Source organism: Cyprinodon tularosa, unplaced genomic scaffold (genome assembly GCF_016077235.1).
Source record: "Cyprinodon tularosa strain WSP-4 unplaced genomic scaffold, ASM1607723v1 ctg367, whole genome shotgun sequence".
Classification (NCBI taxonomy): Eukaryota; Metazoa; Chordata; class Actinopteri; order Cyprinodontiformes; family Cyprinodontidae; genus Cyprinodon; species Cyprinodon tularosa.
Window position 1 is genome coordinate 677,858 of NW_024039082.1, and position 25,441 is coordinate 703,298.

At 41.0% G+C, this 25,441-nt stretch overlaps 1 protein-coding gene and 1 long non-coding RNA gene across 4 annotated transcripts; one reads left to right on the plus strand and one right to left on the minus strand.

Annotated features, from left to right (window-relative positions):
- The first annotated feature begins 247 nt into the window (after positions 1 to 247).
- LOC119790533 lies at positions 248 to 3,122 on the plus strand. Its single transcript, XR_005281736.1, has 5 exons — positions 248 to 302; positions 844 to 1,243; positions 2,306 to 2,386; positions 2,483 to 2,860; positions 3,011 to 3,122. It is a non-coding gene; the product is annotated as an uncharacterized LOC119790533 (long non-coding RNA).
- A 1,118-nt stretch (positions 3,123 to 4,240) lies between these two features.
- Positions 4,241 to 20,296, minus strand: LOC119790525. Of its 3 annotated transcripts, none has more exons than XM_038296064.1 (8): positions 20,110 to 20,296; positions 19,146 to 19,568; positions 18,725 to 18,899; positions 18,273 to 18,619; positions 14,344 to 14,365; positions 12,578 to 12,645; positions 5,806 to 5,849; positions 4,241 to 4,855 (listed from the first exon to the last, which is right to left on the minus strand). In XM_038296064.1, the coding sequence occupies exons 2-8, from the start codon at positions 19,344 to 19,346 to the stop codon at positions 4,753 to 4,755; spliced, it is 960 nt and encodes a 319-aa protein (XP_038151992.1). In that variant the 5' UTR covers positions 19,347 to 19,568; positions 20,110 to 20,296; the 3' UTR covers positions 4,241 to 4,752. The 3 variants fall into 3 exon arrangements, with proteins under 3 accessions (XP_038151992.1, XP_038151994.1, XP_038151993.1); XM_038296065.1 differs by having other exon boundaries at positions 4,242 to 4,855; positions 18,734 to 18,899; positions 20,110 to 20,295; XM_038296066.1 differs by lacking the exons at positions 19,146 to 19,568; positions 20,110 to 20,296 and having other exon boundaries at positions 18,725 to 18,901.
- Between the last annotated feature and the right edge of the window lie 5,145 nt (positions 20,297 to 25,441).

The following is a 25,441-nucleotide window of genomic DNA, read 5'->3' on the forward strand; positions in this document are numbered from 1 at the left end:
GTTCATAAAACTTTAATTTGGTATTTAAAAATAACTCAGTAAAATATAAAACCGGAGGGTTTTTGTTGTGGTTGTTAAGTTGATTTAAAAGCCTTTTTTTTTAGCTTGATTTAAAATCCTTTATTTTAAATTTACCAATTTAATTTAAGTAAAAATAAAAATGATTTTCTTTTGTGATTGCATGCAAACAGTTCTGTGAACGTTTAATATTTTTCATTGAAATAATAAAAATAAGTATGTATCCCGCAAAAACCCACGAAGAAGAAGACGCTGACGTCATCGCATGCGACGCTTGCACCCCTGTGAGTACGAACCTAAATCTTTCCAGAATGTTTCTGTACTATAAAACAAAAAAATAACTAGAGTGTAGCGTTATAAAGTTGATGATTGCAGTTTTAGGACTTAATGGCAGTCGGACTGTGCCGCGAATGGTTGAAGACATTTAGACACGTTTGTAACATTCATAATAGAAATTTACCGGAAGAACTGGACGGGAAGCTAGCTACATTAGCCTCTTGGAGTCCATAAGCTTCAACTGAACCTGCAGTTAATACATTTAATTGGCCATGCTAGAGTCGCAGAATTCTTTATAGTCATGCTTGTTGTAAAATTTGAGGATCGATATAAACGCCAGTGACCCTAGGCTGTAATGATCCTTAAAAGTTTGTCTATGAGTCCCTGTCTGTTTGCAGCTAAGCCATTTACTTCCAATTAAAACGAACTTGGATCATTACAGGGAAAGATCTCTACACCTGTCTATTTTGTTTATTGCTGTTGCAGCTTATAAAGAGAAATCAAGAATTTCCTAAATCTGAATATTTCTTTTTTTTTTTATGTCAACAGGTTCTTCTTTGATCTCATCACCTCACGTATCTTTCTGCTCTTTTATATAGCACCCACAAAAGGCACTTTTAAGAGCCACATCTGTTTTATCTGTTTGTCATCTTTGTTTCCTTAATTTGTCTATTCTTAACTTGTCAACAGTTCTGTCTGTCTGTCTGTCTGTCCTTCACCATGAGTGTCTCAAACATCTCTGATCCATTAATGGACCTAGAAACTGAGATACAACAGCAAAAAATAAATCTCGAGCTTCAGCAACTTGATGACTTGCTTGTTGAGCTGAAGAAAGATGATCAAGTACCTATGAAGATACCTGAACCAACAGTAAGGTGGATAAAAAGGGATAAAGATGGTAACAGAGTTTATAAAAGGGCAAGATAAACAAGAAATCAATTACCTAAGAGTAAGTACTTCTTTCAAAACATGATCACTGACAGATGTAGACTATTTTTTTTACACATATTAGTAAATTAATACATATATTAATTGATATTTTGGCAAAATATATTTCTTCTAACAAGTAATTAATTCAGTTTGCTTTTACATCCAGAGAAGTGGATGTAAAAACATTTATCTGTTAAAGGCTGATATCTTTCCCCAACACAAAATTGTTTTTAATTATACGGTAAGAGTATGTTGACTAGAAATTACTCAATAACAAACAGCAGGTTAGTTATATAACAAAAATGAGAAGTTTTACTGTTTTGACACACAGTACAATGTGGTTGCAACAGAGTGAATGCTTTTCCAGCAGTTGATGTACATGTATTTAGTCATTGCAGCCCTCCAGCACTTGTATTAATTTTCAAGTTTTTTTTTTATTTTGTTTGATGTGGATCATCAGTCAACTCAATCATTTTGATCACCATAGTCACCTTGATTACTTTAGTCACCGTGAAAACATTCTGCTTTCACCGGGGACGACTAAGTGTTGATAGTGCCAAGCACTTTTGACAGTTAATTCAAGTCATTGAATGTTCATTGATACAGTGATTCTGCCAGCTTTTATCCGACCTGCCCTCATTTATCTACGGCAGCCCGTGAGGTACATAACACACAAAAAAAACTTTACAAAGTGCAAATACAGTTAAACAAAACAAAATACAAACCACCAGTGCTCATCAAAATAGAGAAATATTATTAAACAGTCTGCAACATCCTTTAAATAATTTACAAAAAATAGCCTACAAATTTGGATAATTTAGGCAACATAATTTAAATGGTTCACTATCCATTAACCATACCTTATTAGAAAAGGTTCCAAACAAATGTGTTTTTCCTCCATTTGTCTGACAATCTGAATTACTTTCTTAATTTTTAGTTAATATTGTCTACTACAAATTTGAATCTTGAGATATGGGAATTTAAGACGGTTATTACATTGGAATTGGACATCCAAATGTGGATTTAAGTAAGATGTTAGATATACTCCTTACTTTTATATTTGTTTAATTCATTATTATAGCGTCCCACAGTGAGAAGACCAGATGTCCCTCTCATCCCTCTACCAGTCAGTGTGAGGCTGCCTTTGCTCCAGAGACTGTTGGTATGTCAGTAGTACATCTTATTTTATTTTTTCCATATAATAAAAGTATAGCACATACTTTTGTAACATCAAAAAAATGTTTTTATTTTTTAAAAGAGTCTTTTCTACAAGAACTCCAGAGTTCACTGAATGATGCTGCAGGTCAACCAATAGTGCCAAAAGTTCCTCTGGCGTCCACTAACTGGAGCACAAGAAAAAGCATATTTTTGGAGAGTTGGAAAGCAGAAAGACCCCGCCTGGTTAACACCATAGCAGCTCAGCACAGTGTGTCAGCCCCTTTTTGCCAACAATGTGGAAAAAATCCATCTGCACTTCGGTGTCGTGATTGCCTACCACACCCCTTCTTTTGTGAGAAATGTGATGTGATGATGCACACCAGACATGTCTTCCACAACAGAGAAACCATCATAGCTGGGTTTTTCCAGCCATTACCTCCAACTACCTATGTTTTAAATACAACTCTTTGCAATGATGGTAAGCTTTTTATTTGTACTGTTGAAACACTTTGTCTTACTGTTAACTTTTGACTGTATTTTGAATGTTCTGTTTTTCTGTTTATCTGGTTCTGCATATCTTATATGTAGTTTATGTGAATTTATATTTTAAACATGTCAATCTCTTTAGCACGATTCGTACCTGTGGAGATCCCAGTCAGAATTTGTGATTGTCCATCAGAGTGTTTGAAGATCAAACCAGGAAAGGCAGTCACTGTGGTCACAATCAATGGTGATACGTTGATACAAGGCAGGATGGATCCATGCTTTCATGTTGTAGACGCCAAATTCTGACCCTACCATCCGAATGTCGCAGCAGAAATCGAGACTTATCAGACCAGGCAACGTTTTTCCAATCTTCTATTGTCCAATTTCGATGAGCTTGTGCAAATTGTAGCCTCAGTTTCCTGTTCTTAGCTGAAAGGAGTGGCACCCGGTGTGGTCTTCTGCTGCTGTAGCCCATCTGCCTCAAAGTTCCACGTACTGTGCGTTCAGAGATGCTCTTCTGCCCACCTTGGTTGTAACGGGTGGTTATTTGAGTCACTGTTGCCCTTCTATCAGCTCGAACCAGTCTGGCCATTCTCCTCTGACCTCTGGCATCAACAAGGCATTTCCGCCCACAGAACTGCCGCTCACTGGATGTTTTTTCTTTTTCGGACCATTCTCTGTAAACCCTAGAGATGGTTGTGCGTGAAAATCCCAGTAGATCAGCAGTTTCTGAAATACTCAGACCAGCCCTTCTGGCACCAACAATCATGCCACGTTCAAAGTCACTCAAATCACCTTTCTTCCCCATACTGATGCTCGGTTTGAACTGCAGGAGATTGTCTTGACCATGTCTACATGCCTAAATGCACTGAGTTGCTGCCATGTGATTGGCTGCTTAGAAATTAAGTGTTAACGAGCAGTTGGACAGGTGTACCTAATAAAGTGGCCGGTGAGTGTATATTTCATTATGGAAGAACAGGTTTGAAAAACTTTTCTCCTCAAGGTACTTTGGTCTAAACAGCTTTATTTAAACTGGCGCTGATAACATTGGATCATTTAAGGAAATGTGGCCAGCAACATCCGGGACTTAAAAAAGGACTTCTTTTGGTAGTTACTGGTCAGAGCAGGAATATATAAATGGTTAATATATATATTACAGGCTTAGTAATTAATGTATGTTCTTCAACATGTGCATGACATTTGCAACATAGGTTTATTTAAATGTATATATGTGTGATGTGTTATATGGTCAGTTGATCTGGACATTAAAAAGGTATTTAAATGTCCACTTCATCAGTAACTACACTTAAAGCTGCTGTGTTCAAAAATAAATGTACTGCATTTGAAAGCAATTTTATTAAAGCGTTTTACAAATACAATATTGATAGACAACATAAATGATACAAAAAAGCAGATGGTGAAATTATAGGTTCTTGGCATAAAACACTTCAAAGAACTTATATTGAAATTAATGGGTTTTTTTTAACAAAATTGTATGGACTTGAATTTGGAATTCCATATCAACCTTCAAAACGCTCAAAAACAAATGTGTAAAATGCCATGTTTAAAGGATTTAAGACTATCAACTGTTACTATGTACAAACAGTCCTGTTCAAAATTTTAAACCTCTACAAAGGCAAAGTAAATAGTTCATGCATTGACTCAGCCAGTCACAGCATGTCTTAAGGCTTTTACAGAATATGACAAAAACGTATCAATGAACAGCACAAGATGATCTTATTACTACTGCATTACAACAGTAACATTAATTGCAGTGAATTACAAAAACAATATAAAACAAAAAACGTCTCACTAAAGTGAAACTGCAGTTATAGAAAAAATGAAAATTAGAACTTTGTAATACAAAAAAAAAAAAAAGCAACATCATCCCGCTTGCTTGTTGTCTGAAGGAAGTGGCTCTTCTTGGGGGACAGCAACATGTGAGAACTGACATGCAGGTTCCCATGTGTCTTCCCAGATTTTCCCACTAGAAAAGATGAACAACAGTAAAATCAAGTTATGGAATTTTTTTGTACTGCAAGGTAAACATTTTTCTCTTTCTAAAAAAGTTTCTGTAGCCAAATACTTTCCCCTGACTAAATCACCCCTCCCCCAATTAACAGCTTATTGGGACACAACAGCATCTTGTTGTGTCCCAAACAATATGATCTTGAATTATTAAGTGTCCGATGACAAACTGACTGCTCAGTAATTTCACCACCACACAAACAAGAAAAATCTCACATAGTGGTTTGGATTTTTGGTAGAATTTTTTCAAAAACTAAACACAAAGAAAGTGACAGTTTCAGATTTAATTTCCAGCTTGTATCAATTATAAAAAGAACATTATTAAATAATTTCTAGGACCATAGTGCCTTTTCATAATATAATAAAGTAAGACTGTTACCTTCAGTTGTTATACAAATGTTGTACATATCAAACAAGACTTAAATGAAATGTCACTTTGTCATTTACACACTATAATGTATAGAACCCAGGAAGAGTAGCCATGTTTAAGCCAATGTCTACTGGAGATCTTAATGAACCCCTTTTCAAAATGGGTCACTGTTTCTTTAAAAAGCACCTCTTCTGACACTGGCTTTAGGATGTCATCACACCTTCATTAAGTGGTTTACAGCCATTCTCAGTAGCGTTGCCCCGAGAAGCAATCCCTAAAATGAGCTCAGCAGAGCTGTTCCAGCAGGCGTTTGCTAATTGCAGCTGCCATTAGCCTTAAGGGATTGCATCGGGGGAGGTATGCTTTGTAGGGCGCCATCTCAGCTAGGCTGAAAATCTAAGGAAAAGCTCTTGTAACAAAAGGCCACAAAAAGCTTGATGACATAACGTAATATACATCTCCAAATTTTACATTTCCATTATATTTCCCCATGACATAGCAATATTATATTTCTGATAGGTGCAAAAAACACTTCTTACCAAGCAGAGCAGGGTAACCAATGAATTTTTACTTCCTCTTTTCCCTAGACAGCATATAAAATAAAAGACAAATCAAATAATTAAAGCAATCAGAAACATGTCCATAAAGTGTTTCTAAAATACTTAAGCGGGGAAGGAGTCTTCAGTCAGTCAGGATGAGTGGTGAATCATGGCTTTTATAATAAAATGCCTAATTATGTGATTTTGTGTTCCATTTCTATGCTTCTGTTACTGTGCCAATGCTGACTTTGTGTGAAATTGTTTTGCTCTGACTTATTGTAATGCCCCTTTTTATCCTTATAATAAAAAAAGAAAAACAGAAAGCAATTGAGTCTTGAAAGTAAATATGATCAAAAAGTTTATGAGTAAACAAATGTTTTTTTGAAGACCACAGTCCCAATTATCTAGCCTGGGTGCCATTCCGAACTTAGTCCCGCCCACAAGGTTTGAGGTCGGGAAGTTCGGTCTGGCTCTGCTCCATAGTAGCGCGAGTATTATCGCCCACTCTCTGGCGATCCAATCAAATTGTCAGGGCGGGCTTTATACGATGATGGACAGATGATCAACAGTAGCGTAATCAACCACGTCACCAAAGCGCGCTTGGGTGACAACAACAATGGCTTCCGCTGGAGAGTTGAGGTGAGTAGATTCTGCTATTAGTGTCATAATGCTAGCTCTTGGACTCTTAAGTAGGCACAAGCACAGAAAGAAGCAGATTTAAACAGTTTATTTTCAGGAAAATGTGATGACAACTGAGTCTGGAAAAAGCTGAGGGAGCGGGGGCTGGGAGCAGGCAGGCACTGGAAGGGAACACAAGTTGTTTAAAGGGGATGAATGGATTAAGAAAGATTGTTTTAAGCAGTTTAAGTCAGCTTACACTGAGTGTGAGTCCATGAAGCCCGGTCTTGCTGGTTGGTAGATGTTGGAGGTTGGGAGTGGAGACACTGGTCTTTCAGTTTGTTTGGAGATGAGGGTGGACAGGTTTGAGCCAGGGGTTCTGAAGGCCAAGTTGGTGAGCCTGAGCAAGGAGCAGAACAGCAGCCTTGGGGGAGGTGGATCCAACATCCGTCTTTGCCAGAAGGGATCCTGAAGCAGAGAAGGACAATATGGTCTTAAACAGAGAAGATCCAACAGGAGGGAAAAAACAACAATGCTGAGATTTCTCTTAAGTTGGCTTGTTACCACTCTGAGTACATCAACCATCTGCCGTCTGCTTGAGGGAGACTGCTCCTTCTTAAAGGCAACCACTGATTGAGGGAATGGAACCCAGCTGGACTCAATTAGCCTGCCACCCTGGGAGAGAAAAAAGGGAAAAGACAAACAGCCACTCCACCCAGCTCTGGAGACCTGACAGTACCCCCCCCCTAAGGGACGCCACCTGGCGGCCGACCAGTCGAAGAGGAAGCTGAAAGGCGCTCAAAATCTGTTACAAGGGAAGGATCAAGGATGAAAGAGCGCGGGACCCAAGAGCGCTCTTCAGGACCGTAGCCCTGCCAGTCAACAAGATACTGCCGACCCCGCCCACGAGGGCGCACATCCACAATACGGCGGACGGTGAAGGCAGGGTGACCATCTATGACCCGGGCGGGAGGAGGGGGCTCGGAAGGAGGGCACAAAGGACTAGAAAGGAAAGGTTTCAGTAAAGAGACATGGAAAACAGGATGGATTCGAAGGTGATGAGGGAGCTTAAGGCGAACAGAGGATGGGCCAACGACAGCTTCTACAGGGTAAGGACCCAGAAATCTAGGAGAAAGTTTCCTAGAACAGGACTTGAGTGGAAAATCTTTAGAGGAAAGCCAGACCATTTGACCAGGAGAAAATTTGGGAGCTGCAATGCGCTTCCTATCAGCAATCCTCTTGTTCTGACCTGAGGTCCTCTGCAGGGCTGCTGTGGCCTGTGCCCAGATCCTGCGACAGTTTTGCACATGGGCCTTAACTGATGGAATTCTGACATCAGGGAAGGTATTGGGGAGAAGAGAGGGCTGGTAACCAAGGGAGGCTTCGAAGGGAGAAAGACCAGTAGCTGAGGAGACATGGGAATTATGGGCATACTCGATCCAGGGTAAATGAGTAGACCAGGAGGCTGGGTTTGAAGCACAAATACAACGCAGGGCATTCTCGACTTCTTGGTTTAGACGTTCACACTGACCGTTTGTTTGTGGATGAAACCCTGATGACAGCCGAGCTTTAGCCCCTAGAATCAAACAGAACTCCCTACAGACTTGTGAGACGAACTGAGGCCCCCGATCAGAGACCACCTCCGTGGGGATACCATGAAGTCGAAAGACGTGGTGAAACACAAGTTTAGCTGTTTCTATTGTAGAAGGAAGCTTGGTGAGTGCGATCAGGTGGCATGCTTTGGAGAAGCGGTCAAAATCACACTTTTACCTTTTGAGATTGGGAGGCCTGTGACAAAATCCATGGAAATGTGAGACCAAGGGCGGCTAGGGATAGATAGAGGTTGCAGTAGGCCCGAAGGAGGTCGATGGGAGGTCTTGTTTCTGGCGCAGATGGTGCAAGCAGAGACGTATTCCATTACATCCTTGTTGAGGGAAGGCCACCAGAAATATCGCCGTAAAAGGGCCACGGTTCTGCTAACCCCTGGGTGGCAGGAGAAGGAGGATGAATGAGCCCAGTTGATGGTTTTGGACCGGACAGACATGGGAACATATAGACGGTTCCTGGGTCCACCTCCAGGGTCTAGTTCAGAAGCTAGGGCCTCTTGAATAGCTCTTTCTAAGTCCCAAGTGAGAGACCCTATGGAACAGGTGGCTGGCAGAATGGGAATAGTAGTTTCTGGGTGGTCATCAGAAGAGTATTGTCTCGAAAGGGCATCAGGTTTCATGTTCTTAGAACCAGGACGGTAGGTAATGGTGAGGTTGAATCGAGAAAAGAAAAGAGACCAACGGTACTGCCGTGGGTTCAGGCGCTTAGCAGTCTGGAGGTAGGCGAGATTCTTGTGGTCTGTCCAAATGATGACTGGAAGTTCCGTCCCTTCGAGCCAGTGTCTCCACTCCTCCAGGGCTAACTTGATAGCTAGGAGCTCCCGGTCACCAATGTCGTAGTTAATCTCTGTGGGGGTGAATTTCTTAGAAAAGAAAGCACATGGATGGAGCTTGTGAACACTGGGAGACCTTTGAGAGAGAACGGCCCCCACTCCCACATTGGAAGCGTCTACCTCCAGGGTGAACTGAATAGCTGGGTCTGGGTGGATTAGAACCGGGGCATTAACAAACCTTGCTTTGAGCTTGGAGAAGGCCATGTCTGCCTCTTGGGTCCAGAGAAAAGGTCTTTTGGGAGACGTCAGAGCAGTTAGAGGTGCAGTGATGATACTGAAGTCCTTAATGAAGCGTCTGTAAAAGTTTGCGAATCCCAGGAAGCGTTGAAGCTGCTTCCTCGTGACTGGGATGGGCCACTCCTCTACAGCTTGGATCTTGCTTGGGTCAGTCCGCACCTGTCCACCCTCAAAGACATAACCCAGAAAAGTTATAGTGTTCACATGAAACTGACTCTTCTCAGCCTTGACAAAAAGTCTATTTTCTAAGAGTCTTTGGAGAACCTTCCTGACATGAACCTTGTGTTCCTCTAGGCTGTGGGAAAAGATGAGGATATCGTCTATATAGACGAAAACAAAAACATTGAGAAAATCTCTTAGGACAACATTGATGAGGTTTTGGAAAATGGCAGGGGCATTACAGAGACCGAATGGCATCACTAAGTATTCAAAGTGACCAATGTGTGTTTTAAATGCGGTTTTCCACTCATCCCCCTCACGGATCCGAACCAAATGATAGGCATTTCTTAGATCGAGTTTAGTGAAGATGGTAGCATTGTGAACCGACTGAAAAACAGATGACAGAAGAGGAAGGGAGTACTTGTTTTTTATGGTAATCTGGTTTAAACCCCGGTAGTCAATGCAGGGACGAAGGGTTTTATCCTTTTTCTCCACAAAGAAAAAGCCAGCTCCTACGGGAGAAGAGGAAGAGCGGATGATGCCGGCATTTAGGGAGTCATTGATATATTTCTCCATAGCCTCTTGCTCTTTCTTTGAGAGATTGTATAGGCGACCCGAAGGAAGGGGAGCCCCAGGGAGGAGATCAATGCCACAATCATAGGGGCGATGAGGTGGAAGGGAGAGAGCAAGGTCTTTGCTAAAAACCTCACTGAGGTCATGATACTGTTCTGGGACATTAAAGAGGTCAGGAGGGTTGATAGGATTAATCTGGGGAGAGGGAAGAGGCGAAGGAGCAGACTGAAGGCAATGGCCTGAACAGTATGTGCTCCACGAATCTATACGTGAGTGACACCAGTTGATGTGGGGGTTATGTTTCTTTAACCAAGGAAAGCCCAGAACAATAGGGGAGTCCTTGGTTGGAAAAATTAGGAACTGGATGAGCTCATAATGATTCCCAGAAACCAACAGAGAAATCCAGGCCGTTTGGTGAGTGATGGAGGTCATAGGGCTACCATCAAGAGCATTGACCAAAATAGGTGAAGACAATTGCTGAACAGGAATTTGGCATTTGGAAATTAGATCCGGGTGAATGAGATTCTGCTCTGAGCCAGAATCTACCAGAGCTTGAAACTTGTGTTGACCTTTATTGATTTCGAGAACAGCAGGGAGATTAAGCCTTAGGTCATGCTCTTTGGAAATGCCCGCCAGTACTCCCAATCTTACTGGCGGGCTGGCTCTTTTGGGCGGACTGGACAGGAGGAAATGAAATGCTGGGGAGAACCACAATAGAGGCAGCAGCCAGAGCTAATTCGACGCTGTCTTTCTTCCAGACTTAACTTAGCACGACCAACCTGCATCGGCTCAGGAGGTGGAAGGTATGAGGAAGGTTGGATTTCTGGTCTTTGAGATGTCTTTTCAGTAGAAGAGAGGACAAAAGGAGCTCTTTTGTCTTTGGACCTCTCACGAATTCGATTATCAATCTTAATAGCCAAATCTATCAACTCATCTAAGGACTGGGGATCATCTCGACAAGCCAACTCATCCTTCAGTGTGCCATTTAAAGCATGCTGAAAGGCCCCTTTAAGGGCTATGTCATTCCAGCCAGAGTCAGCAGCAAGGATGCGAAAGTCTATTGCCAGTTCAGCTACTGATCTATTGCCCTGTTTTAGATTCCAGATTCTCCTTGCTGAGTCTTCTTCGCTTAGATTTGGACTAAATGTCTGTTTAAAAAGGTTAATAAACTCCTCAAAGGAGTAGCGAGGCAGTGTTCTTTCATTAATTGTGGCTTCGGCCCACCTTAATGCCTTGTCCTTTAACAACCCAATGACATATGAGATCTTATGGGCATCTTCGGGGAGATCGGTGGAAAACCAGGTTGCACTGCAGCAGGAAACCCTTGCACTTACCCAGCTCACCGGAGTAGTGTTCTGGAGTGGGCAAGGTGACATCACGGTATGAAGACACAGCAGAAGCAACAGCAGCGGCAGGGGCAGTTACTGAGGAAGAACGAGAGGAGAGATTAGTAGACTGCAGCTGGTTGGTGAGATCCTGGATCTGATTGGAGAGTTGATTGAGACACTGGAACATGGAACCTTGTTGCTGGAGCATAGTTTGAATAACATCTTCATGTTTTCCAAGGAGTATTCCCTGTTCAGTTAGAGCAGTACGTAGCTGTGCCCCAGAGTCCGCTTGGGCAGATGGTTCTGTCATAATGCTAGCTCTTGGACTCTTAAGTAGGCACAAGCACAGAAAGAAGCAGATTTAAACAGTTTATTTTCAGGAAAATGTGATGACAACTGAGTCTGGAAAAAGCTGAGGGAGCGGGGGCTGGGAGCAAGCAGGCACTGGAAGGGAACACAAGTTGTTTAAAGGGGATGAATGGATTAAGAAAGATTGTTTTAAGCAGTTTAAGTCAGCTTACACTGAGTGTGAGTCCGTGAAGCCCGGTCTTGCTGGTTGGTAGATGTTGGAGGTTGGGAGTGGAGACACTGGTCTTTCAGTTTGTTTGGAGATGAGGGTGGACAGGTTTGAGCCAGGGGTTCTGAAGGCCAAGTTGGTGAGCCTGAGGAAGGAGCAGAACAGCAGCCTTGGGGGAGGTGGATCCAACAACCGTCTTTGCCAGAAGGGATCCTGAAGCAGAGAAGGACAATATGGTCTTAAACAGAGAAGATCCAACAGGAGGGAAAAAACAACAATGCTGAGATTTCTCTTAAGTTGGCTTGTTACCACTCTGAGTACATCAACCATCTGCTGTCTGCTTGAGGGAGACTGCTCCTTCTTAAAGGCAACCACTGATTGAGGGAATGGAACCCAGCTGGACTCAATTAGCCTGCCACCCTGGGAGAGAAAAAAGGGAAAAGACAAACAGCCACTCCACCCAGCTCTGGAGACCTGACAATTAGGTCTGTTCTAGAAGATATCGACAGCAAATTAATTTTAAAAGAGGAACAGAGAAACACGATCAAGGCTCATCTTCTTATTCTAGGCGTGAAACTGCACGCTTTGATTTTTGTTGACAACAACTGTGTGTCGCTTAACATACGTCACGCACTCCGTTGCTCTTATTGGTTGTAGGTCTATCCAATTGAGTACAGAGGCATTTTTTTTCCTGGTTCGTTCAAAACACGCCCCATAATCACAGCTCTATGGAGCAGCATCAGACTCATTCTGACTAGAATTGAGTAGGACTACGTTAGGCTACCAATCATCACCCCTCCCCCATCTACTCATCTCCACATGTGGCAATGTCTTTCGGTGTATCATGGCATTTTTGACTAGGGTGGAAATGTCCTTTGAGAGGGTGTATTTTAGTCTTATCGCATTTGTCCTATGCCCGGTGATTGAGTCAAAGAGGAACACCTTTTGTCTACTACATTTCCGGCAACCTTAATGACAAGAAAAAAATTTTTATAAAAACAAAACATGAAATACAGCCAAAGTGTGCACAATGATAAAACTGAAAACTAACTGACTTTTAATCATTCTAAACTTTAATCTTCTTTACATGGACTTACACATTTTCTCTAATTATTTCAGAGGTTAAAATTATATTATTAGTAGTTAAATATTATTGATTTTTAACTGCTAATAGTTAAATATTATTTAACTATTGGCCAAAGAAATTGAACAATACATAAAGTGTAACTAAGACCAAAATAAGTTTTTGTCGCTTATAAACTGAATAATTATTTTCTAAATCTGTGAAGATTTTTACACTTCAATACTTGACTCCTCAAGTAGGTAGTTGGGTTTTTCCAATAGTTACAGTGAAATTCATTAACATCAAAATATGAAATAATACTACAGCCATGTCACTCAGCACTCATTCTGGTATATGACGATCTCTTTCAGTCCCACTGCCCCACACGGTGCAGCGGGGCAGTGGGGAGATGAGTTGGAATAGCAAGTGTTGTAAAGTGTATTGATAGTAGTAGTATTCTCATTTACAAATGTTTGATTTCTTTTGTGAATGGGCCTGCTCTGCTCTGATTACTGCCGAAGGAATTCTGCAGGACAGAAAACTGTTAGACTGACTGTAGGTCTTTTTAGGAGCAAGGGGGAATCTAAGCATCCTATGCTGTTTGCTCATGACAGAGCAATGCTGATTTAGGAGTCTCCAAAACAACAACAAAAAAGAGTTGCTACATATATCACTAGATGTTTTGACAGTCAGTAGAAGAGTCAGGAAAAAATCAATGAACATAGCAACAAAGTCGAGAAGCTTTGTCGCTATCTTTGTTAATCTCCATCTCCAGCAGTGTCTTTTCCTTCTCCCCAATTGTGTAAAATTTGCAAAGGCTTGGTTTATGATTTCAGGACAGTTAGTTAGTTAAACAGTGTACTTGTCCACAGGTTCACAAACAAGGTCAGGACAAGCATCATTATTAATTGAGAATTTGAAGTTAGTATAGCTGAAATGTACATTAAATGCACAGTGGCACAGTTGATAGAAGTTCTGGTTTTGATTCCTGGCCCTGGGTCTTTCTGCATGCGTGGGTTTTCTCCTGATACTCTGGTTTCCTCCCACGGTCCAAAAACATGAATGTCATGTTAATTGGTCTCTCCAAATTGTCCCTAGATGTGTGTGTGTGTGTGTGTGTGTGTGTGCATGGTTGTTTGTCCTGTCTGTCTCTGTGTTGCCCTGGTCACCACCCTGGACAGACTGGCGACCTGTGCAGGGTGACCCCCACCTCTAGCTGGAGAAAGGCAGCAGCAGCATTTTAGTGCTTAACTCCTTAAAGGAATAGTACACCCAAAACATGATTCAAATAATGGAGGTCTATGGCGCCCGAGACAGAAAGGTCCATAAAAGTGGACTTTTATGGACCTTTCTGTCTCGGGCACAGTAGACCTCCATTATTTGAATGTCAGCAGACAGCAAGAAGCCTCCCAGATCTCCAGATGCATTTGAGATATCAAAAAAGTACTCCAGAGTGTTGTTCAGCATGGGGGTGAGTAGAAAATGAAGGCTAATCATGTTTTGGGTGTACTATTCCTTTAAGTAGGTAGTTGGTCCCCCGCGGTGTAAGAAAATCAATGGATGTAAAAGCAATAGTCACAGGACTAAGGAAAACAACACTTACGCTTTCTCTTCTTACTGTCAGTCACTGCATGAAAAGTGGGATTTTCGTCAATATACGGCACTGTAGATTGTCGTGGAACTTCAGGTTAGCGGCAGTTTACGGCAATTTGCAGGCCTTGCCGTAAACTCCCGTAAATTGTCAGAAATTGACGTGGAATTTCTTAGGCAGTGTTCCCCCCATGCCTCCCCCCCATGGAATTCTAGGGGAGGCTTTAACATGTAAATGAACATGCTGTGAGCTATACAAATGCAAACCAGGGTTGCAGGGGGGGTAAGAAAATCTCTGATACAAAGAGATCAGGTATAGCCTCTTACATTTTAGCTTGAATTGATTTATTTAATTAAAGTATAGAGACCAAAACAGATCTTTAGCTGACAGAGCAATACATTTAGAGCAGTAATTATTTTTTTTTAAATTTGCATTTAAGATAAAAAATAAAATGTTGTCTGTCAATATGCTCAATTCACAATTACTTAAGTGGAAAAGTTTCAAGAAATGATTCTGAGATGATTCACTTTATAACATGGCGCATTATCCTGTTGGAAGTAGCCATCAGAAGATTGGTACACTGTGGTCATAAGGTCATAGGTCAGCATGCTAAATTGGTTTTAAGTGGCCCAAAGTGTGGCAATAAATATCCTCCAAATAGATGGTAGAAATAGATCAGGCCCAGTATAGCCTAATTATAGACTCTTACATTTTAGCTTGAATTGATTTATTTAATTAAAGTACGCTAGATTACTGTGTATGCAAATGTTATGTAAAAGAAAATACACAAAATAATTTACTTCAAAAATTAGTTTTAATCAGAATCAGTTGGCTGTAATGGTTAATTTTTTTTTTTAGATTTCCACTTTTTTTTTTTTTTGTTATTGAATATATAAGAAAACAATAACAATCTCAAACAACAAGTCAATAACAAATATTTCAATACAAGAAGAAATATCACAACTCCTGCTTTTGAAAAATAAAATTAAATGCAAAGGCTGGAAAAAAGTATAAAATAAAATAAATAAAAATAAATAAAATAATAATAGGGTTTAAAGTAAATTAATCAGTGGGGACTACCAACTGAAATTCTTCAATTAACTCAAACAATTTAATTGCATTTAAATTCTGCATCTTTCTCAGACATCTTTTGAAAAGGGAAAGTTCATTTTTGAGAGCAGAGATTGAGAGGGAGCATTTTGCATAGCGACATTTATGGATATAATACTTTGTTACAATTATTAGAATATTGATTAAAAATTCCAAATTTTTTTTCTTTAATGGATAAACCGAATTGAATGTTTTGCCAGGAAATAAAATCTAAATTTATTGTTTTAGAAGACAGAAAGGTTCGAAGTTGATCCCATAAGTTTAATACTTCTTTACATTCATAAAAAAGATGTTTAGTTGTTTCCAATTGAGTTGTACAAAAGCCACAATTCTCAACATTAAACTTAAATCTCTCTCTTAAAAACTCATTTGAAGGATATATGTTATTTATTATTTTAAATTGTAATTCTTTATATTTAGGAGGAATTGGGAATTTCAAATAATTTGTCCTAATTTTGACTATCATAGATTTCTTAAAATTTTGTTAGAGAGCTGTGCTTTTTGTTCTTCCTGGGTACATATTATTTATAGAATATTGATTCAAAAACTTGTTGTTGCATTTATTATCTCTAATGTCCACCTGCTCAAATTCAATCTTATGGAGACAAACAATTGCAATTGCAAACAATTTATAGGTGCATTACCGCCACCTTCCAGAATGGAGCGACGCGAGCTCTTCTCGCGAGTCCTTCCGTATAACAATGACGTCGTATGTGATTGGAGGAGCCTGATGAGCCTTCGGCCCCATCGTCCAATCACGTGTGAGCTTTTGTGCACTACGACTTCTCGCGAGACCAGCATATTAGCAGACATGTTTGTGTTACTACACTTAGAAGAACTTCATCTCCATTTACCGTGTTTGTATTTTGTTGTTACGTGAACAATGGCTGCACGACGTCTCGCGTTCAACTCGCCTCCAACTGCTCTTAGTCCACAACTTTCGGCCAGCCCGCAGACTGACGAGAAGAAACTGCTGATTGCTATCAGCGGACTGTCTCGTCAGCTTGCCCAACATACTGCCGACATGAATGAACGCCTCACTCAGCTGGAGAATTCGATGCGCTCCAGGTTGTAGTCCATAGAGGACAAGATGGCGGCTCTGCAGTCGAGCAACTTTGCAGGATATACGAACTCGAGGAAGAGAAGACGGGTGAACAACTCCACGCTAGCGGTAAATATATGTTCGATTACTGGTAGCTATGCTAAAAGCAGCCTAGCTTAGCTAGGCAAGCTAAAGACAACCTAGCCTAGCTAGGTAAGCTAAAAGCAGCCTAGCCTAAAGCTTTATTAAAGTGTATTTTTTGTGATTCACAGGAGGCAATATGCCGTCTTAACAACTCGGAAACTAATTGCAGGCGCTATGAACCGGAGCAGGGGTAAGGTTTAAAGAATATGCGGTAAAAGGACATGGATACGGATGGATACCGACCATAGCTGTACTTTTTTTTTTTTTTCACAGACTACAGTCGCCTCACAATGAGGCGGTGACCTCCTATTTGCTCGGATTTGCACGATGTTGATAAAGACGACATTGTGTGTAAGTGACTTGTTTTAATGTTTTCTCCTTCCTTGTTACTGTGACTTGCGTTTGATTTTTTTTTTTTATTCATACCACTCTCATTTAATTGTTTTCCAGCTGCCTGTAAGACGTATTATGAGACGGTATGCAGGAGCTTCAGATACACGCTGCTAGCCAGCACGCTGCGTGCGGAGGCCGCCAGGCTATCTGCTCGGAGTCGGGCCAGAAGAAAGAGAGTAAGACTTTATTTGGTGACTATTTTTCAGGTGCATTGATAGATGTGTTGTGTCCATATGCAGTGCGCTGATTCATTGTTTTTTTTTCAGCTGCCGAAGGCGAGGCAGAGTGTGCTATCAGATGAGGAAGTGGAACTCTGTAAGTCCGCCACCGTCGACCTCATGTCCGACGAAGAAGATGGCGTCGTCGGCGGTGTCTCTGGATGGATTGTACGGTCGCGGCCATTTCGTAGGCCGGATCTCACTGAACTCTGTGTTAAGCTGCAGTCCCGGTTAGAAGCGATGCCGAAGTACAGGCCACGCACAGTAGGCGTCTGCACATCGGACCTGCCTCGGAGGGAATGCTGCCTGTTACCTCCAACCCCGAGGAAGCAAACGGACCGTTCACGGAGTTGTAATTTTTAGATACGCATGTGTTTGGATACGCGTTGTATATAGTTGGGTGTGTTTTAATAAAGCTCTTTCTTTGCATAAACAGCTTCCTGGCAAATCTTCATTTCCTGTATAAATTCATTCATGTCCTTGATGGTAGCATAATAATTGTGTAGTAGTGTAGGATAACATAAATACACAGCATATGAATGAATAAATATATGAATGAATAAATATATGAATATATATATATATGAATGAATAAATATATATATGAATAAATATATATGTAAATATATATATATATGCCAACCAATCACGAGCGACTTTACTTGTTTAAAAGGAAGCGGTTCCGTCCAATACTCAGTAAGAAAATTAAAGCCTGGCGTGGCCACGTGTGGTTTTGCTGCCAATCACGAGCGATTTCACTTGTTTGAGAATAGTGGTTTCAGCCAATACTGAGAAGGTTATTCAAGCCAGACCTGGCCAGCCGCGCGGGTTTGCTGCATTCATATGCTAATTAGGGCCATTAGTACAGCTGATCGCTCTCCACATACGTCAGAGTCCGTTTCCGACAATTTGTGGCACGACAAACGCGGACAAGCACGGGTTGCAAATTGTCGGAAACTGACGAAAATCAGGCAGATCTGCGGGAGTTTACGGGGGTTTACGGGGACGAAAATCTCACTTTTCATGCAGTGAGTGTCACATAGGCCACCCTGACTTGATGAGATGGCATTAGCAGCAGGTGATTGAGATGACTCCTGATCTGGCTGGTCTGTGGGAGAGGCAGCTGGAGAGGGGCTTCGGGCCCTTTTTGTCTGGAAAGTTGATGAGGATGGAACAATAGGAGGAGGAGGAGGAGGAACAGGAACCAGATCAAGCACAATCACAGTCTCTTCTTGGCTTTGTGGTGAGATCTTTAGCTGCTCCTGAGCTGTGGTCTCCTTTGGTTCATTAATTAGGTCCTCAACGTTTTTACCAGTCAATTGCTCTTTGTGTGTAAAAGCATCTTCTGTAGAGGTTTGGGGCTGCACTGGTACAGGTGTGCCTAGGAAAGACATAATTTTAAAGAAAAAATACATAAGTATTCCTCGCTCTCTGTGGACTTGATATAAGGCACTACAGAAGTACACACACTCTCACACAAACATACATGCATTACCAACAGAGACGAGAAACTCATAAGCCCTCTGCATCTTATCCAAAAAATTTTTCGTAGTATCCGTGGTCTCCAAATGTGTAGTTATGTCCGCAACCCACTTGCTTGAAGATTGTTGCTTCGCGAAAAATAAAATGGGCTTGAAGCCTAAAGCATGGAGTTTGCTGACCTGCAATTGATAAGAACATGTAACAAATTACTTAAACACACCATCCTATTAGAGCAGTTTTTTTTCATTTTTAGCAACATATTGATAAAATAATTAATATTTTCAAAGTCATGTGTGCTTTCTGGTGTTAACATCTCAACTATTTCATATGGAATCGTCAGAGAAGAATGTTAAAGTTAACAAGAGGAGTACGGGCTACATTTTGCTCATTAACAGAACTTTTTCAGTCTAAAAATGTATACTTACTGCGATTTGTGCGGAATATATTACTCTGGAAGCATTTCTGTTCTTTAAAACAGCTTCCCTCCACTGATGGTCAAAAATCTGCAGCTTTTCTTTTAGATTTTTTTTGGTGGAAAGACTCTGGTGGCAGACAAAACAAGTTTTTCTGTTTGCCTGGTTAGGCGTTTCACACTTTGGGCATGGCCTGAATTTGGGCCGTGTCATCCTTAAAAAACAATGGCAAAGTGCAAAAAAACACAACAACAAAGACTTCAGATGGAGAAACAAACAGACAGACAGACAGAACTGTTGACAAGTTAAGAATAGACAAATTAAGGACACAAAGATGACAAACAGATAAAACAGATGTGGCTCTTAAAAGTGCCTTTTGTGGGTGCTATATAAAAGAGCAGAAAGATACGTGAGGTGATGAGATCAAAGAAGAACCTGTTGACATAAAAAAAAAAAGAAATATTCAGATTTAGGAAATTCTTGGTTTCTCTTTATAAGCTGCAACAGCAATAAACAAAATAGACAGGTGTAGAGATCTTTCCCTGTAATGATCCAAGTTCGTTTTAATTGGAAGTAAATGGCCTAGCTGCAAACAGACAGGGACTCATAGACAAACTTTTAAGGATCATTACAGCCTAGGGTCACTGGCGTTTATATTGATCCTCAAATTTTACAACAAGCATGATTATAAAGAATTCTGCGACTCTAGCATGGCCAATTAAATGTATTAAGTGCAGGTTCAGTTGAAGCTTATGGACTCCAAGAGGCTAATGTAGCTAGCTTCCCGTCCAGTTCTTCCGGTAAATTTCTTTTAAGAATGTTACAAACGTGTCTAAATGTCTTCAACCATTCGCGGCACAGTCCGACTGCCATTAAGTCCTAAAACTGCAATCATCAACTTTATAACGCTACACTCTAGTTATTTTTTTGTTTTATAGTACAGAAACATTCTGGAAAGATTTAGGTTTGTACTCACAGGGGTGCAAGCGTCGCATGCGATGACGTCAGCGTCTTCTTCTTCGTGGGTTTTTGCGGGATACGTACTTATTTTTATTATTTCAATGAAAAATATTAAACGTTCACAGAACTGTTTGCATGCAATCACAAAAGAAAATCATTTTTATTTTTACTTAAATTAAATTGGTAAATTTAAAATAAAGGATTTTAAATCAAGCTAAAAAAAAAAGGCTTTTAAATCAACTTAACAACCACAACAAAAACCCTCCGGTTTTATATTTTACTGAGTTATTTTTAAATACCAAATTAAAGTTTTATGAACGTTTATGTAGTAAATATTATTAATATCCTGTTCAAACTAGCATATACGTTGTAAATAAAGGTTTTTAAAAAAGATAGATACGTCATCTTATTCGTTCCTAAGTCGTAAATATCGGACGCTTAGGGAACGGTACAACATTCAATGAGAGAACCCTTCAAGTCACATATTGACGCCAAGGGGGTACCCTCGGCGTCATTATGTGACGCCGAGGGTACCTGGAAAAACGTCAATATGTGATGAGTCGGGAGTGAGACTGTGTTGCATATTTACATAGCGCTTCCTAAAACCCATCAAAGGCCATCTGCCTACACATTCACTCTCATTCACACTCAAGCAGACTCATCAACACCCCATTGTAAGAAAGATGCAGGATGTTACCCCAGATTTCAAACCAAAATTCGTCCTGTAAAAGTCTTAAACACAATTATTATAACACCATGGTTGAAAAAAAATCCTCCAATAGTTCTAATATTGTTCAGTTTTGAGTGAACCTTTTTTTAAAAACTCCATATTATACACACAACCGTATTTCATGATAGCCCACTATTATTAAATGGCTACCTACAGGTGCTGGTCATAAAATTAGAATATCATGAAAAAGTAGATTGATTTCAGTAATTCCATTTAAAAAGTGAAACTTGTATATTATATTAATACATTACATACAAACTCATATATTTCAGATGTTTATTTTGTTTAATTTTGATGATTACAAATGACAACAAATGAAAATCTCAAATTCATCATATCAGAAAATTAGAATATTACTGAAGACCAATAAAAACAAAGGATTTATAGAAATGTTGGCCAACTGAAAAGTATGAACATGAAAAGTATGAGCATGTACAGCACTCAGTATTTAGTTGGGCCTCCTTTGGCCTGTATCACTGCAGCAATGCGGCGTGGCATGGAGTCGATCAGTCTGTGGCACTGCTCAGGTGTTATGATAGCCCAGGTTGCTCTAATAGTGGCTTTTAGCTCGTCTGAATTGTTGGGTCTGGTGTATTGCATCTTCTTCTTCACAATACCCCATAGATTTTCTATGGGGTTAAGGTCAGGAGAGTTTGCTGGCCAATTAAGAACAGGGATACCATGGTCCTTCAACCAGGTACTGGTAGCTTTGGCACTGTGTGCAGGTGCCAAGCCCTGTTGGAAAATGAAATCTGCATCTCCAAAAAGTTGGTCAGCTGCAGGAAGCATGAAGTGCTCTAAAACTTCCTGGTATGTGGCTGCGTTGACCCTGGACCTCAGAAAACACAATGGACCAACACCAGCAGATGACATGGCACCCCAAACCATCACTGACTGTGGAAACTTTACACTGGACTTCAAGCAACGTGGATGTAGTGCCTCTCTTCTTTTCCTCCAGACTCTGGGACCTTGATTTCCAAAGGAAATGCAAAATTTACTTTCATCAGAGAACATGACTTTGGACCACTCACCAGCAGTCCAGTCCTGTTTCTCTTTAGCCCAGGCAAGACGCTTCTGACGCTGTCTGTGGTTCAAGAGTGGCTTGACACAAGGAATGCGACAGCAGAAACCCATGTCTTTCATACGTCTGTGTGTGGTGGTTCTTGAAGCACTCACTCCAGCTGCAGTCCACTCTTTGTGAATCTCCCCCACATTTTTGAATGGGTTTTGTTTCACAATCCTCTCCAGGGTGCGGTTATCTCTCTTGCTTGTACACTTTTTTCGACCACATCTTTTCCTTCCCTTCGCCTCTCTATTAATGTGCTTGGACACTGAGCTCTGTGAACAGCCAGCCTCTTTAGCGATGACCTTTTGTGTCTTGCCCTCCTTGTGCAAGGTGTCGATGGTCGTCTTTTGGACAACTGTCAAGTCAGCAGTCTTCCCCATGATTGTGTAGCCTATAGAACTAGACTGAAAGACCGTTTAAAGGCTTTTGCAGGTGGTTTGAGTTAATTAGCTGATTAGAGTGTGGCACCAGGGGCCATCAATTTTGAACCTTTTCACAATATTCTAATGTTCTGATATGATGAGATGAATTTGAGATTTTCATTTGTTGTCATTTGTAATCATCAAAATTAAACAAAATAAACATCTGAAATATATGAGTTTGTATGTAATGTATGAATATAATATACAAGTTTCACTTTTTAAATGGAATTACTGAAATCAATCTACTTTTTCATGAAATTCTAATTTTATGACCAGCACCTGTATACCCCCTGAAGGAAAACCCAAAAACCGTTCATGTGGTCATGTAATATGCAAAATGGGCTGCACACGAAGATCGTCCTACAAGAAACAAAGTCATTCATTAGTGTTTCAACATGTCCTACATTAACAGTGTAGAAAACACTGTCAAGCAGAAAAACATCCATATGTTCTCGTTTTTGTTCTCTTGTTCCACTCAGTGAGGGTGTTCCCGCCTGTGTCAGGAAACCTAGAAATTGAAGTGATTGTCAATGTTACAATATTATAAAAAAAACAATTGGATCATTCCAGTGCTCCAGCCTGGAACTGATGCCACACATTTCTCCCGGTGAGAAAGTAAAAACATCTGTAAATCTGTTATTTTGCACTTTTCATTGCAACAGAAAACACAGTTCTAAAAGTAATTCACATCAAAATCCAAGAATCCTGAAAGCGTGAGCTGGAAATGTCAGTGCTAACAGAACTGAAGCACTCCCAAAATGCAAATGGGGGGGTCAATCAGTCCCCCTGCTGTGAAACACAACTTGTAACCAAAATGGAGACACCTCTGTCCCACAGAAGCACATTTTAACAGAAAGTTAGTAATACAACATCCAGCAAAAACATTTGACAATATTTCATAACACAATCTTGAAACACAAATCACTTCCGCACAATCTCAGCACAATTCAGACACAGACAGACGAATAGACAGCAGCGCGTGGTGGAACATACAGTATAACGGGGGGAGACAGACACAGCAATAGATCAACCCGCAGCCAAGCACGCACACAAACACAAAGAAGCGTACAAAACACAGAAACACAGACAACGTCGTAGTTCAGTCAAGAAAAGACAGAAAAGAAAAGAAAATGTCAGGTGCCGGCTAAAAAGAATGTATGACGCATCAATCTCAGTCCCTCACTTCAGAGCTGGGTCAAGCTCGAGGCGAAAATAAGCCTCAATTTAGTTTATTCGATCAATCAATCTGCCCAGTGACGAAAGGTTTTTTTCTTTTCCAGCTGGGGAGAGCGATTGAACCCGTATTAAATCAAATAATTTACACTATATTGCCAAAAGTATTTGCTCACCCATCCAAATTATTGGAATCAGGTGTTCCAATCACTTCCATGGCCACAGGTGTATAAATTCAAGCACCTAGGCATGCAGACTGTTTTTACAAACATTTGTGAAAGAATGGGTCGCTCTCAGGAGCTCAGTGAATCCCAGCGTGGAACTGTGATAGGATGCCACCTGTGCAACAAATCCAGTCGTGAAATTTCCTCGCTCCTAAATATTCCACAGTCAACTGTCAGCTGTATTATAAGAAAATGGAAGTGTTTGGGAACGACAGCAACTCAGCCACGAAGTGGTGGGCCACGTAAACTGACGGAGCGGGGTCAGCGGATGCTGACGCGCATAGTGCGAAGAGGTCGCCAACTTTCTGCAGAGTCAATCACTACAGACCTCCAAACTTCATGTGGCCTTCAGATTAGCTCAAGAACAGTGCGCAGAGAGCTTCATGGAATGGGTTTCCATGGTCGAGCAGCTGCATCCAAGCCATACATCACCAAGTGCAATGCAAAGCGTCGGATGCGGTGGTGTAAAGCACGCCGCCACTGGACTCTAGAGCAGTGGAGACGCGTTCTCTGGAGTGACGAATCGCGCTTCTCCATCTGGCAATCTGATGGACGGGTCTGGGTTTGGCGGTTGCCAGGAGAACGGTACTTGTCTGACTGCATTGTGCCAAGTGTAAAGTTTGGTGGAGGGGGGATTATGGTGTGGGGTTGTTTTTCAGGAGCTGGGCTTGGCCCCTTAGTTCCAGTGAAAGGAACTCTGAATGCTTCAGCATACCAAGACATTTTGGACAATTCCATGCTCCCAACTTTGTGGGAACAGTTCCAGCTGGCCCCTTCCTCTTCCAACATGACTGTGCACCAGCGCACAAAGCAAGGTCCATAAAGACATGGATGACAGAGTCTGGTGTGGATGAACTTGACTGGCCTGCACAGAGTCCTGACCTCAACCCGATAGAACACCTTTGGGATGAATTAGAGCGGAGACTGAGAGCCAGGCCTTCTCGTCCAACATCAGTGTGCGACCTCACAAATGCGCTTCTGGAAGAATGGTCAAAAATTCCCATAAACACACTCCTAAACCTTGTGGACAGCCTTCCCAGAAGAGTTTGAAGCTGTTCTAGCTGCAAAGGGTGGACCGACGTCATATTGAACCCTATGGATTAGGAACGGGATGTCACTTAAGCTCATATGTGAGTCAAGGCAGGTGAGCAAATACTTTTGGCAATATAGTGTATTTTAGTCCTTTATACTACAAGCAACCCGATTAAGGGTGCCAAAGAAAGGTGATCCAACCTGCTATTAGTCCTTATTCCATGAGTGATACAACTCGATCCAATTAACCTGCTATTAGTCCTTTTCCATGAGTGATACAACTCGATCCAATTAACCCAAATAATTATAAGTCCACTGGAGATGAGCCGAAATCTCCGGCTTATACAAGCCAAAACTAACCAATACACAAATTTCCAAAATACTTTTTTAGAGGCCCAGGCATTGCTCCTCAGGGTAAAAAGAATATAATAAAAAATAAAACCCAGCTTAAATCAGAGTTAACGTAAAGGCTCTGTTTTGAACTAGCCAAAGTTCCCTGTAATGTGTATTTATTCAAATCTTTAAACAACCGACTCTTTTAGGAGGGATCCTAACTACCTCTGCAGCTTCTGAATTCTGTGAGGCCGCACACAGCAAATCAGCCCCGGTCCGACCACACGGCGCTTCAGACAACTAAAAAATTATCAAATACGGTCTTACCACACCGAAGCGTCGGGCCGAAACGGATCAATCAGGACCAA

What these genes read in the sequence shown, in the direction of transcription:
- LOC119790525 (XM_038296064.1), bottom strand. Translation starts at nt 19,346, where the DNA reads ATGACACGGCCCAAATTCAGGCCATGCCCAAAGTGTGAAACGCCTAAC. An exon ending in TGACAGTAAGAAGAGAAAGC is followed by an intron (nt 12,646 to 14,343) that starts GTAAGTGTTGTT and finishes CTTGTCATTAAG; the next exon opens with GTTGCCGGAAATGTAGTAGA. An exon ending in CCGGGCATAGGACAAATGCG is followed by an intron (nt 5,850 to 12,577) that starts ATAAGACTAAAA and finishes TATGCTGTCTAG; the next exon opens with GGAAAAGAGGAAGTAAAAAT.